Source organism: Coturnix japonica, chromosome 3, assembly GCF_001577835.2.
Source record: "Coturnix japonica isolate 7356 chromosome 3, Coturnix japonica 2.1, whole genome shotgun sequence".
NCBI classification, from domain to species: Eukaryota; Metazoa; Chordata; class Aves; order Galliformes; family Phasianidae; genus Coturnix; species Coturnix japonica.
This window is the reverse complement of record NC_029518.1, coordinates 79,679,815-79,697,966: the sequence shown is the minus strand read 5'-3', so window position 1 is coordinate 79,697,966 and position 18,152 is coordinate 79,679,815. Positions and strand designations below refer to the sequence as shown.

General features: G+C 36.5%; 1 protein-coding gene across 2 annotated transcripts in view; it reads right to left on the bottom strand.

Annotated features, from left to right (window-relative positions):
• The window catches only part of COL21A1 (collagen type XXI alpha 1 chain), a 99,436-nt gene that overhangs the window by 8,416 nt on the left and 72,868 nt on the right, over positions 1-18,152 (bottom strand). For both annotated transcript variants that reach the window (XM_015859231.2, XM_015859230.2), the window contains 8 exons: positions 17,326-17,370; positions 16,924-16,977; positions 11,835-11,888; positions 10,473-10,526; positions 7,955-8,026; positions 6,116-6,151; positions 5,381-5,425; positions 3,301-3,333 (listed from right to left, as the gene is read on the bottom strand). In XM_015859231.2, the coding sequence (XP_015714717.1) occupies positions 3,301-3,333; positions 5,381-5,425; positions 6,116-6,151; positions 7,955-8,026; positions 10,473-10,526; positions 11,835-11,888; positions 16,924-16,977; positions 17,326-17,370 (393 nt within the window). The remainder of the gene's footprint in view (positions 1-3,300; positions 3,334-5,380; positions 5,426-6,115; positions 6,152-7,954; positions 8,027-10,472; positions 10,527-11,834; positions 11,889-16,923; positions 16,978-17,325; positions 17,371-18,152) is intronic.

The following is an 18,152-nucleotide window of genomic DNA, read 5'->3' as shown; positions in this document are numbered from 1 at the left end:
AACAGAATCACTATGAAAGAATGACAAACAAAAGTTAGTGGAGCAAACAATGCAAGTTTAAAAAGCGCAGGCATGTAGTCTTCATCTTCATAGAATTGCACTGCTTTTTAAATTATGCTGTTTATATTATTTCCTGTCCTTCTAGGTAGTACTTATCAAAACACTTTACATCAGAAAAATATATGGCTCACTCAAAATGTTCTGTCTTTGTCTGAATTAGTAACAATGCCCAGAGCGCTCTGCAAATGAATTACTGCAGAGTAGTACTCATACGCAGGGAGCTAACTGTTAGGCTTTAGCCTTACAAGACTCACAAAAAAAAAAGAAAAAAGAAAAGAAAAGAAAAGAAAAGAAAAGAAAAGAAAAGAAAAGAAAAGAAAAGAAAAGAAAAGAAAAGAAAAGAAAAGAAAAGAAAAGAATCGGACAAGAAACACGGAAAGAGAAAGGAAAAGATATATGTGAGATGAAGTCAAAAGGAACAAGAAACAACCAGAAAAGGAATTCATGTTACGAATCAGTGACAGAGGAAACGCGATAAAGATAAACGAAAGGATATAAGCAAAGGAAAAGAAAAGAAAAGAAAATCGAAGAGAGAAAACGAAAAGAAAAGAAAACGAACAACGAAAGAAAAAGAACTAAGAAGAATGAAAGAAAAAGAAAAGAAAAGAAAAGAAAGAAAAGAAAAGAAAAGAAAAAAGAAATAGAGACATCAGAAAAGAAAAAGAAAGAAAAAGAAAAAGAAAAGCAAAAAAGAAAAGCAAAGGGATAAAGAAAAGAAAGTGAAAGGAAAAAAAATGGCAAAAGAAACCAGGAAATAAAATCAGAAAGGAAACAGAAACTGAGAAAGAACAGGAAATGGAAAACAGAAAGGAAAATGAACGGAAACAGCAAAAGAAAACGCAAAAGAAAAGAAAAAAGAAAAGAAAAGATAAAAGAAAAGAAGACGAAAAGGAAAAAGAAAAGACAAGAAAAGACAATATGAAAAAGAAACCGAGAAAAGAAAAAGTAAACAGAAAAGAAAAGCAGGCACTTAACTAAAGCACATCTTAAGACAAAACCCGTTACAACAAAAAATACACCACGAGTAATATGGCACGAAACAGAAGTTCTACAACTACAGCAGCCAATGCTTTGCCAAGCTCGTAAATTGAACCGCAGCTCCCATCACACCTCTATTCCCATTTTAACGAAGTCGTAACTCCGTCAGCTCAGGACTTACACTTTTTCCAAGTAAAGCTGTCGTGGTATCATGATTTTTGCTATCAGTATTCCATGTCATAACCCTGTGATATCCTCACAGAGACCCTAGATATTCTTAGTTACACCATGTGGATTTTATTTATCCATTTCTATTACATGTTTGTAAATGGTTTTACATTTAACAATCATTTTAACAACACCTCCACATGATTAACAAGGCTCAGGGATAAAACAGGGGATACAAAGCAGCTGCCCACTCACGCCCAACGGCCAGAACGCTCGTCACGTTTTTGTTGAGCATCTGAAAGGCGATCAATGGCTGTTTGCATTGTAGCGTAGAATTACTTCTGCCTTTACAGTTTTAACACTTACTTTCCAAAGCTATAGCCAATGTCTTACAATATATGGGATCATCGTGACATTGCACAGGTTGATTCTAATATTCTGGAACCATTGATATGTTAAAAGTGGTTTAGATAAGCCAATTAAGCAAGCAGTGAACTCATTGAGAAAATCGGCACCTAAATATTGTCAGAAGAACATTCAAACAGGCAATAAAGCTCCAGCATTTTATACAAAAACTTAACTGCAAAACAATAAGGCCAAAAACACTAGATTTACTGCAGCACAACTGCCTGCAGACCTGGCAAACCAGAGTCCAAATGAAAAAATCTGCTGAGCCGGCTACATTTCGCAGTATATTGTGGTCTTGTAATGCTAAGCTGCATCCCGTATGTGGCCTTGTTTTTGCTGACCCTTGCTATTGGCAAAGAAATCAATAAAAAGGAAAAGAGTTCAGCAAGTGCTGAGAATTACAGCCTAAAGAAACTCCTCTATGAAGGAGTCAGAGCATGACAAATGGTAATATAGTTTTTAAAGCAGAAAACAAACCAATTTTATAAGCCTGATAAGTAAACATAGTTACATCATTACATCATAATGCTCAGTAAGGATAATAGTGACAGGGTATTTTTAGACAAAGATATATTATTTACTTTGATTTAAAACATTTAAAGAAGCTACCTCAATGGTTTGACAAGTAATATCATAGCAGTTCTGGCTACAATTTAGTAAAGCACATATAAGTTGCCAAACCTGTGCAAATTTCTAAGGTATTCTCATAGACGACCTACATGTGCCACCGCATCACCAGGAGATTCTGAAGTGCTTAAATCGCTCTGTCGAGTTACATAAAGACGTCAATGATTCCCAAGTTATTCGATCATGCAACACCTACTTACAGGAAAATAGCGGTGTTTAGATTCTCAAAGACATCTGTGTGTAAATTTGAAGCAGAATGGGGCACTAAGTATTGATTTCACTGAACATTGGAATGAATCAAATACAACTAACAAAGTTAATCTTTTATATATCGATACTTTACATGGCATGTAAAACAAACAGTAAAAAGTTCTGACCATAAATATATCTGCATTACTCAACCATAGGAAAAAAATATATGTTTGTATAGTCTTCACTATGCCATTACTTTTGAAAGAGAGGCACATAAATCAATCGGCAAATAAAATCGCATTAAGGCAACAGTTTGGATCTCTAGATTAACTGCCCCTCAATTGCTGACTGCCAAAACCAGTATATGCGCACTACAGCGGAAGGTATGCTTTGTGTATTGTGTGTTCCTTATTTTCTGGCATTGGCTCATGCTGCTGAATGTGAATTATCAGTGATAAAAGAACAGGATCTATTATACATCAAACTACTCCTCGTAATTTCTTTCTCATGAAGTAAACTTTTTGTTTCTTCAATGACCAGTTTATTCCTCTGCCCTTCTTTTCAGGCCAATTTCTTCTCCCTGACTCTATCGTGTAACCCATTCTAACAAGCTCAATACTTGGCTCTTTCAAACAATTGTAGACTTCTTGCATTCTTCCTGAAACACGTTCCCTTACATGCCCGATCTGTTCTCTTTAAATCAATTCTCCTTCTCTTCTCCCCTCTGATACTTCTTAATTAATTTCTCTTCTGTTGTTTATGTAAGTATGAAAACAAGACTGTAAAACACACATTCTCTACAGATCACAAATTGCAGACAGAATTAATTGTGTTCTAACTTGTATTTGACATTACCAAAATACTTACCTCTCCTTGTTCTCCCCTCAATCCTCCCGTTCCCTTTAGGAATTAATATTAAAAACAAAAAAACAAGTTGAGCCAAGTTACTTGGAATAAAAAACACTTTTTTTTTCTTTTGTTTTCAGTACTTTATCACAGTTGCTAATATTTAAAGATCTGAGATCTGTATTTGTATTTAGAAAAGCAAATTTTATATAACTAACACTTAAGTAACAAGTAATATAATGTACAAAAAGGATAACTGGAAAATACATCACATATATCACAAATCATATATTTTATTAGTGCATAAGTGCATATAGACAAAAGCTGGTCACTCTTTGAAAGACCCAAGAAATAAAATTTTAGTCTAGCAAAAGGAAACTTCAGATTGTACCTGTTTCATATCGTCTTACTAGACAGAACTCAAGCTCAGCACATTTGAAACACAAGCACAGTTTGTAAAAAAAGATTTTTCATGTTGGCAAATGGCTCTGGTGTCATTTCTGCCAAACTGATCATTAATAATGTGGCAAGCTGGCAGCTTAGCACAGTTTTTTTCTCTTCCCTGACAGGTTTGTATTAAGAAGGGAATCTGTACTGTATCTTGGAGAAGCCCTGAGGGCTTTAGAAACTTTGGAAGGACCTAGTACTGTCTACCAGAGTATCTGAATGACTGATTTTTTGGTTGCTGCCCAAACTAGATAAGCATGGGAAACAATTTTAGATCTGTCTCATATTAGTTTTTTTCAGTTTAAAAAAAAAAAAAAAGAAAGAAAAGAAAAGAATAAAAAAAAAAAAAGAAAAAGAAGAAGAAAAACCACAAAAACAAACCCAGTTCTTACGATTCACCTGGTGATTAAAATAATGACCTTATTTGCAAGGGGACAACCCAGAAAGTTTAATTTATAAAATGTCAGAGTATGACATCGCATTTGGATAAAAACAGTCATTCGTCTTTTAGTTTAAACTATTTCTCCTTAAAAAAATTCTACTCAGCTTTACTACCAGATTCCTGTCAAGCTGCACACCCCTGAGAGTGATAAAACCAGGCTAACATACACTGTAGACCTCCTGCCCATGTTCAGTTGGAATCAAATCTTTCTGGCTAGACGGACAGCTGTATCAATGCTGTAATTCTGAAAAAAAACCACAACTGCAACTTCCTTCCAAGTCTAGTTTTAGATACGTCCCTCTAACAAATACTTTTCTGTTTAGACATGACGTACATTATGTAGTTAGCAAGTATTTATAAATAATTAAGTTATTTTCTGTGGTACAACAAGATAGCCAACTATGACACAATCAGAATACATTGGCCCAGAATTAAAAGAAAGAGAAATAACTGGATCTCACTGATTTGCAGTTGAAACAGGAAACATCTGTAATTTATGTGCACAGAAGATGTCAATAATGGCTCCCTGTATACTATCAGGGTTAATAAACTACATGAAATTTTAACATGGCATAAACGATATCTTAAAATCTTAGGCATCACTCTCTTAAGTAATGCTTGACTTTTCACAAAGGATGCTTTGTGCTTTTATCAGTTTTTTACTTTTTACAACCATTTCACAAAAATTTTCCATAATGAAGTTTTTCATAAAATAATGCAGGAATATGGACTTCCAGTCTGTTTCTCAAGATATATTCTGAACCACAGAAACATGTGAGCTGGAAGGGATCGCCAAGGTTACAACATCCTTTTCAGAGTGATTCTATCTAGAGCAGGCTGCTAAAGGTCACGTCCAGACAGCTGTTGCTACAGCCTCTGTAAGCTCCAGTGTCTGACTCCTTCACAGCAACATGTTTATCCTGTATACCAAGTTGGAATTTCCTGCATTCCAATTTGTCTCCATTTCTTCTTGCCATTCCACTGTGCACAGCAAAGAAAGGTAAGGCTCAATATTCTCTACAAGTGTTATATATTTTATATTCAAATTACTAAAGTTGTTTAAGAAGTAATGTATATAACTACATACTCATGTTATACATAAATATATTTCACCTGATAAAAAGAACTGCCTACCCATGTGGATGGAAATAATCTTCAGAAATAAATACGAACCATGGCTCTCATGAACTTGGACCATTATTTTAACAGTACCTGTAAGCCCGGATTTCCTTGTCTCCCTTTTTCTCCTTTTCGTCCCTTCAGAAAATAAAAGTTCACTTGAATTTGTATTTATCTAGGAGAAACAATTAAGCTATCAAAAATAACACAAAAAGACAAAACCTAAGATCTCAGTTTAAACTGGGCCCAGTCCCTCTAAAAGTTTACTCCCCAAGAGTTCAGAGCAGAAGCAGAGCAGATGACTACAGTGCCCACCCTGAATTTACAGGAGCCAAGTCAGGATCTGGGTAGGAACAAGATCCTCTCCTCTTTTTGCATGTATTTCCATGACTTTTAGGAGAAAAATCCCACAGTTTATAATATAGTAGTAGGAAGAGACCAGGTGGCATTACTGATTATGAGGATCTGTGTGTCTTGCAATGACTGGAGCAGACAGGGTCAGAACCTTTCCCAGGTTGGTGCTATGTCATGTCCCAGCACCCCTAGGCAGTAGCACAACCCATGTACCTGTATCCTCACTGGAGCCACAGCAAATGCCTACTCAACCCCAAAATGCTGCCAGCAATTAATGCAGGGCATACTGGACAGTTTTACTTGATGAAAAATTAAGGCTCAGTGACGTTGCTCTTTTTCAAGCAAGAGTTTAGGGTCTTTTTTTCCAATTAACTTTTAGCTTTTTTATTAATAGTGTTGATAATAATAGTGCTATTAATAGTGTTGTTTAATAATAGCTTTGTGATTTTGATTAGGAAGATAAAATAGATATACCTGGATACCACTTTCACCCTGGCTTCCTTTGTCCCCCTGTAAAAATATTCAAAGAAAAGTCTCCATCATAACATGATTCATCTCAAAGACTTAATAATGGAAAGAAATGGGATGAAACTGTTGCGTTTGTTTTGCCACTTTCCTGGTACAAACCCACCATGCATGTATTTAGTTGCATTTTTTAGAGAAAATGTTTATTTAAACACTAAACAGTATCATGGAGGAGATTCTGACCATGGCAAATATTTTCCTGACAGAAAATCCCACAAGATAAGAAGGTATCTATGCCAGCTGTGTATTGCACTTGAAAGTACAATATTTAGTTTGGTTTCAAGTTTTAAAATAAGCTATAGCTGAAAGGCTTCACATTTAGTGCAACATTTTTCCTGAATAATTCAATACTTTGTCATACTTTCAACTCCAGTTAACCAGAAATACGTATTCTGACTTGCATCCTCATATGAAATGGATAATGAATTTTGCAAGATATATCTTCTGCGTTTTAAAATCTAGAGACCTTCCATAGATGTTAACAAATTCTCCCTTCTTAAAATCAGTATCTCTGTCTTGATTAATTACCCTTAAATACTGAAACTGAGTGTATGGTGGAAATGAATTTAATTAAACTATTCCTGTGACACCAGCCCAACTCTGGTCACACTTGGGCTTCAGCAGATGTTGAATGTTGTAAGCCATGAAGTATTCATCCTGAATTGACATGATTGTCAAAAAATCCTACATATCTACAGTTTTTAAATCAGTGACTATTCAGAAATTTGTAGAATCACAGAATCATAGAATGACCAAGGTTAGAAAAGACCTCTGAAATCATCCAATCCAATCATCCACCTATCACCAGCATTACCCCAGTATTAGCTCCACTAAACCATGTCCCTCTGTACAACATCTAAATGTTTCTTGAACACCTCCAGATGGTGACTCCACCACCTCCCTGGGCAACCCACTGAGACATCAATACTAAATTTTACATGTTCAAAAATTTGTTCCTTAGCAATGAAGAATGTCTGCATAGCCAGGTCTGTAACAATGTTTGATTGACACAAGGCCACATTAAGAGATGGTGAGATCCTGAAAGCATGTTATCTCTGAAAACTCAGAATGCAAGAGTTAGAACTACAGGTTCGTGACTGAACAGAAGAAATACTTTTTAACCAGGACAGTTTAAGTCGGATCCCTCTAATCTTTGCCACAAAACATTTCAACATTTACTTTAGCTAATTAAGCTTCAGTTACAGTCAATGGAAATAGTAAATACTTCCAGATTCATTCATTCCTAAACAAAGATATCAGTGAAGGACTCCTCAAGAATCTCAGACTCCCTCAGCTAAATATGGAGAGAGCCTAGGCAAGCTGGTTAGTTGAGATGACTCTAAACAGCTAAGAGGGTAACTGAGCTGAATATGTCCCAGCTACACAGGAGTAACTGCTCCAGCTCTTTGGGGAGATCCCCAGAAGACTGTACCATAGAATGTGTCAATATACTGCTTGCTAAAAGAAGATATAATATTAAGTGAATATTGAACCATAGTTCATACCCTAATGTACTATAATTCATAAAGGAAAATTTATCAATGCCTATGTCACAGCACTATATGTTAACAGCTTCTCCCTTTTTGTCATTCCTCCCTATGAAATGTGACTGATTTTCTAGCTAATATACTGCATATTCAATATATTTTCCAAAATATACCAAATTGTCTCTAATAAAAACAATGTATTTAATATATATATATATATATCCCTTATACCAGCCACTTATTGGAAAAGCACTTCCAATTAAAAACGTAGTTAACATAAAACTAGAAAAAAGCTGCTTACCTTTATACCCTGGGTACCAGGGATGCCTGGATAACCTGGTTCACCTGGGGCACCCGGTCCTCCTGGTTCTCCCTGAATAATATAATAGCTCTGTAAGTAGCAGTGATACACTGTGTGTCAAAAACCTATATTGCATGATTTTTTGAGGTCACGTGATATTTTTGGTTATGATATTCTGAAATTCTGTAACTCGGGATGATTAAAAAGCTTGGAGAATTTCTGAAGGGGTGGTGAAATCAGACAAACCACAAAAGACTCTCCTAACTTTTAAAATATCTTTTATTTCCTTTTAATATCTTCTATTGCCTTTTAATACAGTTGATGCTGATTTTTCAACAGACAGAAAGCTATCTGAAGTAGTGGCAATGTCTGTAGGTTTGAATTTCAGTACGAGGCTGTAAGTTGCAAAATATTAAGACATACTGGTCTCTCTGTAACTTTACATAACTTCATAATCTCTCCAGTTGATAATGCACTGTAATAGAATCACAGAATCCCTAGAGCTGGAAGAGACTTTTAATGGTCATTTAGCCCAACTCCCCTGCAATGAATAGGGACGCCACAGCTAGATCAGGCTACCCAGGGCCTGATCCAGCATCACCTTTAAAGTCTCCGGGTACAGTGAATCTGCCATTCCACATCACGTGGGCAACCTGTTCCAGTGCCTCACCACCTTCACCGTGAAAGATTTTCATTATATGTAACCTAAATCTTTAGATACAAAGAGGGCTTATAACCTTAAACCTTTTTAAATCTGAAATTATTTCCCTCTGTTCTATCACAACACAGAATCACGGAATCAGAGAATCTCAGGGGTTGGAAGGGACCTCCAGAGATCATAGAGTCCAACCCCCCTGCCAAAGCAGGTTCCCTATACCAGGTCGCACAGGTAGGCGTTCAGGTGGGTCTTGAATATCTCCAGATAAGGAGACTCCACAACCCCCCTGGGCAGCTTGTTCCAGTTCTCTGTCACCCTCACCATAAAGAAGTTCTTGTGCATATTCACGTGGAACTTCCTATGCTCCAGTTTCTGGCCATTTCCCCTTGTCCTGTCTCCACACGCTGCTGAAAAGAGTCTGGCCTTGCCACTTTGCCCCCCACACCTCAAATATTCATAGACCTGGATCAGGTCCCCTCTCAGTCTTCTTTTGTCAGGGCTAAACAGACCCGGTTCACTTAGCCCTTCTTCATAGGGGAGATGCTCCAGGCCCTTCACCATCTTTGTGGCCCTCCGTCGAACTCTTTCCAAGAGATCCCTGTCTATTTTGTACTGGAACTGGACACAGTACTCCAGATGAGGCCTTACCAAGGCAAAGTAGAGGGGGAGGATCACCTTGCTCAACCTGCTGGCCACGGTCTTTTTAATGCACACCCCAGAATGCCACTGGCCTTTTTGGCCACAGGGGCACACTCATGGCTCACGGCCAACCTGTCGTCCTCCAGGACACCCAGGTTCCTCTTAGCAGAACTGCTCTCCAGCAGGTCATCCCCCAACCTTACTGGTGCGTGCAATTATTCCTCCCTACATGGAAGATTCTACACTTACTTTTGTTAAACTCCATTTGGTTTCTTACTGCCCAGCTCTCCAGCCTGCCCAGGTCTTGCTGAATGGCAGCACAGCCTTCAGGCGTGTCAGCCAATCCTCCCAACTTCGTATCATCAGCAAACTTGCTGAGGGTGGCCACAATCCCCTCGTCAAGGTCATTGATGTAGATGTTGAACAAGACCAGATTCAGCCCGACCTCTGGGGAACACCGCTAGTTACAGGTTGCCAAACCCGATAGAAACCAATGTCATTGTGTACATATGAAGCACAGGGACAGAGGACAGAAGAAAAGGTGAAAAGAAGAAAATGAATCATTTATTTCTTGCCCTCTCCCACTAAGCTTTTCCAATATTAACTTTTTGACTAAACAGTTTCTCTTTTTTGATCACCTTCTTTTCCACTTTTAACAACTGCTCTTCTGGTGAGACTGAGCTGACCCCATTAGAAAGTCTACCCAGTCCCATCCTGTCTCTGGATCATGAAGACATCGTTGGATTATGAAGACAGTTTCCTTGTAGCACTGCTTTCCCACTCAAACACATGTTTTAGAGCATCAAGGCTGCAGGTTCCCTTATGGCTTACAAGCATCACCACAAATCCTTTCAGGTGTGATCCCTGGCCCCAAGGTGTTACTAGCACTAGACAGCACGCTACAATTGAGAGACCAGACAAACAGCTGCACCTGCCACAGAGGTCAGCAGATGTGACGCTGTGTGGCTGGGCTTAAGCCAGAACTTACATGAGCATGATGGAAACAACCACACAATCTTGTTCACACAAATTACTGTAAAGCAGTAGACAAAGACACTGCTGACTTGCATTTCCTAAAGTCTAGTAAAAAGCTAGTACAAATAACCCATCAAATTGATTTTGATGTGATTTTATGTTCATTGCTGTTCGATTTTGAAACAAAACTAATTTAATTACAGAAAAGTATATCAATCTCTACTTTAATTCCAGATTTGTATTTACCTTGGCTCCTGATGATCCGGGTTTCCCCTGTAGACCAGGTTCACCTTTATCACCCTACAGAACAACACAGGCATTTCAGTGATACATCACTATGGCTATGTATTATATGGTATTATATAAGATTGTATCATTCAATATGGCAATACTAGCAAATAGAAACAGACACTGCTGGGTAATCAGCCTTTAAAAATAAGAACTAGTGACTGAAATTTACTGTTATTTTACTATAAACTTACAGTTTTTTCTTCTCTCTGAAAGATAAGATACTTATGCCAAAATGTGACCCACTTGCCCATGCTCTTCTGAAACTTACCAACCTTTCTTACATCCCTTTCCCAGTCATACCATGTTTTTGCATATGGACTTCACATTTTTACCACTTTATTTAATAAAAATGGAAATCCTTTGACCTGTCCGAGCCAAAATATACTTTTGTCTTGCTTTTTAGTGTAGCTTGTAGAATTCGGCATATATTCAGCATAAGTACTTCCATTCAAGTCTAAAAATTACTGATTACTTTATGATGTTTTTCTGCAAGAATTAAGATCTCTGAATAACAGGTAAATACACGAAACAAAAGCATGTTTCACAAATGGAAATAAAACTAATTAACTTTTTGTCATTTCATTGATATTCTATCTTATTCACCTTGGCAAACACCGACCACTTTAAAGCATGTATACCTTCAGTGTACAACTTTAAAGAAACACATATGTACATCTGGGTATAAAATAAAGTATGTGTGGAAATAGAGCTAAATGTAAACATAAAGTTGAGGAAATTGATTCCATATTCATTAATTTTCTTTAAGATATACCTTTCAGTGCTCACTAACCAAAACTTATATTGGATTAAAATAGAAGGCTTCACTAGCAGATCAAGATTTATGGTATCTGTTTTAGTTTCTGAGAGCATGGGTCAAATTAATTCTTGCTGTAGCTGTAGTGCAATCAATAAAGTTACATCTGAAATAAATTTGGCCCCTCAGATGGAAAAAGCAGCATGTAACTCTATTTAACACAATTAAAATATAAATAAATGTAACATGGGCAGAGAGTTCTGATGTACACTGAGAATAATCTGGCTCCAAGCATTGCAGAACATTTTCCAGGACTGCAAAGTTGAAACAAAGTCTCATGACTATCTCTGTGGCAGCTCCAAACCTCACGGGATGAGAGGTGCCATTTACTGAGCTATATTATGGTCTCCTGAGACTTAACTATTTTATAAGGTTATATGTGGAAAATCATGTAGGTCTCTCTCCAGTATTCAGTATACCAAAAAACTTAGGAGCAAAACCCTAACCTTTTCTCATCTATAAGGCAGTCATATATCAAAGTCACAATTAACAAAAATGCTCACCTTAGGCCCAGGAGCACCAGGTAGTCCAAATGAGCCTTCTGGTCCCATCAAACCCTATTTATTTTTGACAAAGGTAGAGACATTTCTTGTAATAAGCTGGAGGAATAATGGCTTCAGTACTGTGTAAAGAGTATTATTATGCTTTTTTTTTTGCAAAATAAATAGACAGAAAAGATGTTTTTCATCATATTCCTATACAGGCTTTAGCTCTGGATTCTTACGCCTTCTGCAGTGTGAGGAAGGGCTATTGTGCAATGGAAAAATAAAACAGGAGAAAAACAAAGTGCTGTCATAAAATATTCCTGAGAGAATCTCCTGCAAATCAAAACCTCATCTGTTTTGTCTAATTCTTAATATAATTTTTTTACATCCTTAGCTATAACTGAAAGCCATGCATGAATTTCTCAGTTGCCATTTAGGGTTCCCAAAACTATTAATGGTATTACAGAATTCTCTTCCTTGTTTCTGACTGTGATTTTCTGAGGTTGCTGCACCTTGACTTTTCCACACCTTGAGGAGATTTATCAAGATCTGTGAACTTGGGGCCACATCTTTGCTTCTCAATGCTTGCTCAATGGCAAGCATTGAGATTGAATCATTCCTTCAAGAGCCCAACAACTTCTGCTACTTCAGCACATGTACACAACCTGAGCACTGCCAAAAACAAATCCTTAGACTCCTCACAGAAACATGTGACAAAGGCATGTTTAGTTGTCTTTGTTCCATACACAAGCAAAGAACAAAAGGGTTTTAAATCATTAAAATGCTGGCTTTCTTCTTGTCTCTCTGAAGCTACTCTTAAGTATACTTTAGAACTTAATAGTAAATTATACTTTCCAAGACAGAATTCCCATTTATTCTGGTGTTAATACACATCTATGGTACCACTTCATTTCATCTCTTTTTCACTTCAGCACTTCAAGTGCCGATAAAACCAATATATTATTATTACTTCATGTGGTCTTCCAGGAATATCCTAAAATATCACCTGCTGTAAGGAGGCATTTAACAAGACAGTGTAAAATACAAGAAGTAATACAGAAAGTCAAATAAATAAATGAGGTCGTGTAATCTAATTTACTAGAAAAATCTTACTGATGCTATTGATAATATTTTCAAGAACAACTGCTAATATCATAATTTACATCAATCTTTCTGTCATATGGATAGAAACAACCACACTTCATTTATTTCTAAATGCTAGGAATTATTCAGTTCAGTAATATTATCCCAGATCTTCTTCAAAAGTTACATATGATAAAAAATAAATGTGTCTACTGTATTTTGTTAAATAGACTGTAATCTAGTTGTGCAAAAAAAATAAGTAATAATGAAATAAAAATACCTTTCTTTGCTGAGACTAAAAGGATTGCATTAGTTTTGAAAATACTACAGAAATTTCAAAATGTTTAGAACAGGAAATAATTTTTGTATGCAGATCTTTTTCTATGCTATCACTTTTCCAGTATTCCACATATGCTGCTAATTGAGGCAGCACAGTTTATCTTGAGTTTCTGTCCTTCTGTGTTGTATTAAATTTCTAGGCATCAAATAAACATGTTAACATAACTAAGCATGCCATCTTGCTCGTTGGGCCACAGATACAGGGCCATGAATACAGAAAAAAAATGGCTCTTCTACACAAGACTAAAACTTGAGAAACTTCGCTGCTAATTTTCCGCTGACTCAGATTTCTCCCATTCAGTTAATTACATGTGAAAATTCTTTCATTAAACTTCAGTTTCTCTACTACAATGATACTATACACATCGCATAATCTCCAACACTCATTTAGAATACCCAATTTTTTTCCTGAATAAAGGCTTACTAGTCCATACTATTTCTTCAAAAATTTTGGAATATAAGTAACCGATTCTTCTCTAACTGGAGTGAAGCTTCTGTAGTCTACTTCCACTAATAGCCTAAGAGAGAGTTTATTCTCATTAACCATTTGCTTAAGGCATATTTTCAGAATCAGCTTTGTTACAAAAAATGTAAGAAAATATTCATTTGTTCCTGGAACTAAACCTTGATTATATTAGCAATGTCTTAATCTATTAGTGGATTAATGCTGCTTCCTCCCTTTTCTTATTTGCATTTATATTGCAAAATAAGATTTGGATAACATTGATTTCACTGTAATGCAGAATACAGCTTACCTCTTTCATATTATCTATCGACTCACTTTTGAAATATAGCTCTAAGCCACATTTTTGGCATTCTTTGAAGTCTACCTTCCTTTTCTGCAAACTTGTGAAATTACTATGCTTTCCACCTCAGGCTCCTGTTCCAGTAGGATAATCAGGGGAACTAATTGTGGGAAGGCATAAAAACTGTATGATATCTGGCTCCTCTAACATCACTAGCTCAGTGTGGCCCTGTTTCATTTCAGACCTATCCAATACCAACTTCACACTTCTGGCTTATGCCCGGACCTGTTCTTTTATTGCAAGTAGTTAAATGTTCATTGCAAATGCCCCACATTCATTTTATCTTATACTAACTGGGAATATTATGTATAAGTATAGCTTTTTAATTTAATCAGGTATGTATACACATCCACCTCATCACCCACACATCATAGAATCACCAAGGTTGGAAAAGACCATCAGTATCAACCGGTCCAACCCTCCAACCATCACCAATAGTTCTCACTAAACCATGTCCCTCAATACAACATCCAGACATTCCTTGAACACCTCCAGAGTCATTGACTCCACCACCGCCCTGGACAGCCTATTCCACTGCCTGACCACTATTTCAGAGAAGCAGTATTTCCTAATGTTCAGCCTCAATCTCCCCTGGCATAGCCTGAAGTCATTCCCTCTAGTCCTGTCACTAGTTGCATGAGAGAAGAGGATGATCCCCAGCTCATCACAGCCTCCTTTCAGGTAGTTATAGAGAGCAAAAAGGTCTCCCCTGAGCCTCCTCTTCTCCAGACTGAACAATTCCAGCAACTTCAGCCACTCCTCATATGGCCTGTGCTCCAGACCCCTCACCAGCTTTGTTGCCCTTCTTTGAACACGCTCCAGGAGTTCAATGCCTTTCTTGCAGTGAGAGGCCCAAAACTGGACACAGTACTCAAGGTGCAGCCTCACCAGTGCTTCTGCACCCATTCTAGGTAAGGCAGAAAAGAAAGCAGAAACCTTAAACATAACTAAAGGTCAGACATGCATCTGCAGGAAGGGGAGAAATAAAACCCAGTTGTCCTGATTTCCTGTCTAGTCCTCTAATTACTAAGCCATATTTCATTAAAAAAATACAGGAAGACAACTATATGAAATCAGTGTTCTGCAAGAACTTTCTGCTGCAATACAGGAAAAGATTGAGAATGTAAACTGAAAACTAAGGCATGTAAAAGAAGAGCATGTCCTGAATAAAAATAAACCATTCAAGGACATATATTTAGTGTTGCTCCCCCATGTTCCAGAGCTGACATTATTTATGTGGCATACAAATGAATAAATTACTGGCATTGGTAACGTAATAGGGATAGTTATTACTGAAGAAGAACTTGTTATTGAAGAATTTTCCCAAGGTATTAAAAGCACATCCACAAGCTTTCCATCTGTTTTGTCTGGAACAAGCACATTCAGTGTGACTAATACAAGGAAAATCCCACTATCTTTTCTGGCTGAAATTCCCTAATGTCATATAACATATTCAAATATTCCATGCATCAATTTCCTACTTATTTTATCAGGTGACAAAAGATACATTAAATTGAGTTGTCAGGAAACATGAACATTTTATTTTCAAGTGTATCACTGAACCAGATGTTATTTACGTAAAGAAAACTTGGAGAAAACATAGTAGGTGAGTTACTTGAATAAATATGTATGTTGTGGAATCCCACAAGGCTTTATTATAGCTGCTCTTACAGACTCTCCTCTAGCATATTGTTTAGCTTTGCTCAGAAAGAAATGGAGAAAATATTTTCAGTGATAGGTAATAAAAAATATTAGAGGAACAGGTGAGAGCAAATGCACATATGTTACCTAGGAGAAGAGAAATCTTAACTTCCCAGTTCAGTGTTTCTTTCAGTGTGATCTGAACGACAATATTATCCAGTTCTCAGGGAAATTTCTTTCAGAGAAGATCTTCAGGTACTTGAAAAAGTTCTTTAAGTCCATAAAATATTAACCAGTGTACTCATAGTATAAATATATATGTTTTGATAGCTATAATGTACTGGTCCTATATAGGACTCATGAAAGAAAATACTGATAGATGGACACAGGGCAGGTGCATTTTTTCTCCATTCAGAATTGCATTGGTTTCAATTGATAATATATTTTACTGAGGTCGAAAAAGGACACCAGGTCATCAACACACCCATAGGCATACATATACCTATATACCATCTGTATATCTGAAAACCAAAGTAAAGTTTTTCAAAACTTGTTCCGGTGCCTCACCACTCTCACAGAGAAGATGATTTTCCTAATATCATATCCAAACTTCCCAGCCCAGGTGCAACTTGAGGCCATTATCATTGCCCTGTCGCCAGTTACCTGGTTACAGGTGGTTATCTATAACCAACTTATATCATTTCTAAAGGATTATATTGAACACAGAAATCACCCCATTCATGCAGTAACAAAGATGTGTTAAGCTGGATGGTTCAAAAAGAAGAGTTTAATTTCAATTTCCTAAATTCCAAAATAAAAATCTCACTGTGACCTCAGCTATTCTCACTGTTCTGGTCAAAAGTGAACACTATTATGAAAGTCTGCTGTAATTCAGATTCAGAAATTCATTGCACACTCTGACAATACTTAACCAGTCTTTACCGTCACAGTAAATCAACATAAATATATTCAGAGTTAATTCAAACTTAAGTATCTCAGAGAGTACATTCATACTAATGTTTCAGTGGATTTGTTTATCAAATGTGCAGACTGGAAATCATCAATTTTAAAATAAAAGTAGGAGGGGATTCAGAGATTATATTTGGTCTGATTGGATTTGTAAATGTGAAAATGCTGGGTTGCTACTGTATTGCTTATTTCCTTATCATGGGTAGTGAATAACAGCATGAAAATTATTTGAAGTTCCTCTTCATAATAACATGAATTTGCAAACTTACAGTTTCCCCTGGTGACCCTTTTGCTCCTGGTAGACCTGGTGGTCCAATTTCACCCTAAATTTTTTGAGATAAAGAGAATAGTTGTTGAATTAATTTATGTATGAATAACAAATTTCTTTAAAATTCTTTAATTCTACATATCTATTTGAGTAAGATTTATTATGACATTATCTTTGTTACTTTTAAATGATGCATTCCTTCTGGAATACTATAAATAAGATTTAATAAGAGATTGATCAAACACATCAAAAGCATTTTGGAGCATGTCTGCATTCATCTGCAACATGATTTGTTGTCTTAAATCCCCTCTGTGAAAACTCTCCTCCCAGTATGGCCTGAACCCTCACTTTGGAAAGAGTATATCGATGCACCGTTTTCAACTGTGTTTTGAGATATTAATACCTTTTGTCCTTTTGCTCCTTGATTTCCAGGGATTCCAGGAATTCCCTGAGGAAGGGAAAAGAAAACCTTTTAAATACACAAAATATTTTATAAATACACACACACACACACACACATACATATATATATATATATATGTATATATAACTCCATATCCTCATAAATTTAATATATGCAACATGATTACGGTTCAAAAAAGGACTAGAAGTAGAAAATTTAATAAACTGTATAAGAAAAGAGCTTCAGATGGGAACATGCAAACTATTTTATCTGCAGAAAGTGATACAGAGATGTTCAGTCCCTCTCTGGTGCTTTTCTGCTGGAACTCCACATCTGCCCTGGACAGGCTCATGTACTCAAGGTTACCCAAAAAGAGCTGCACTGCTATACTGAAGCTCCTAACATGGGGAAAGAAACCACTACTCATTAAACATAACATTCCCATATGAGATAAATCATATCTTCTTCCAAAAAAAAATCTTGGCCAATAGTACCTCAGATCATCCTATTTTCCTATTTGAAATACAGTGATTGTAACATAAAACATGAGGCAGATATTATCATATGTCATGTGAGCTGGCTTCCACTTTGATAAGCACCTGAAGATCTCTAACAGTTCCTTGACCTCACTGTTTATTTCACTCCACAGTACATCTCATAAAGTTTCTTACAGTGACCCTATAAATGAATGTAGTTTAGCTTTAAAACAAAGATGCATATACACTTAAAACTCTCATCTACAATCAGTTAATTTGGTTTTCCTCTTAGATCTATTCAAATTTATTGGACTGAAACTGTTCTTACTTGTATCATCACTAATCTCCAGC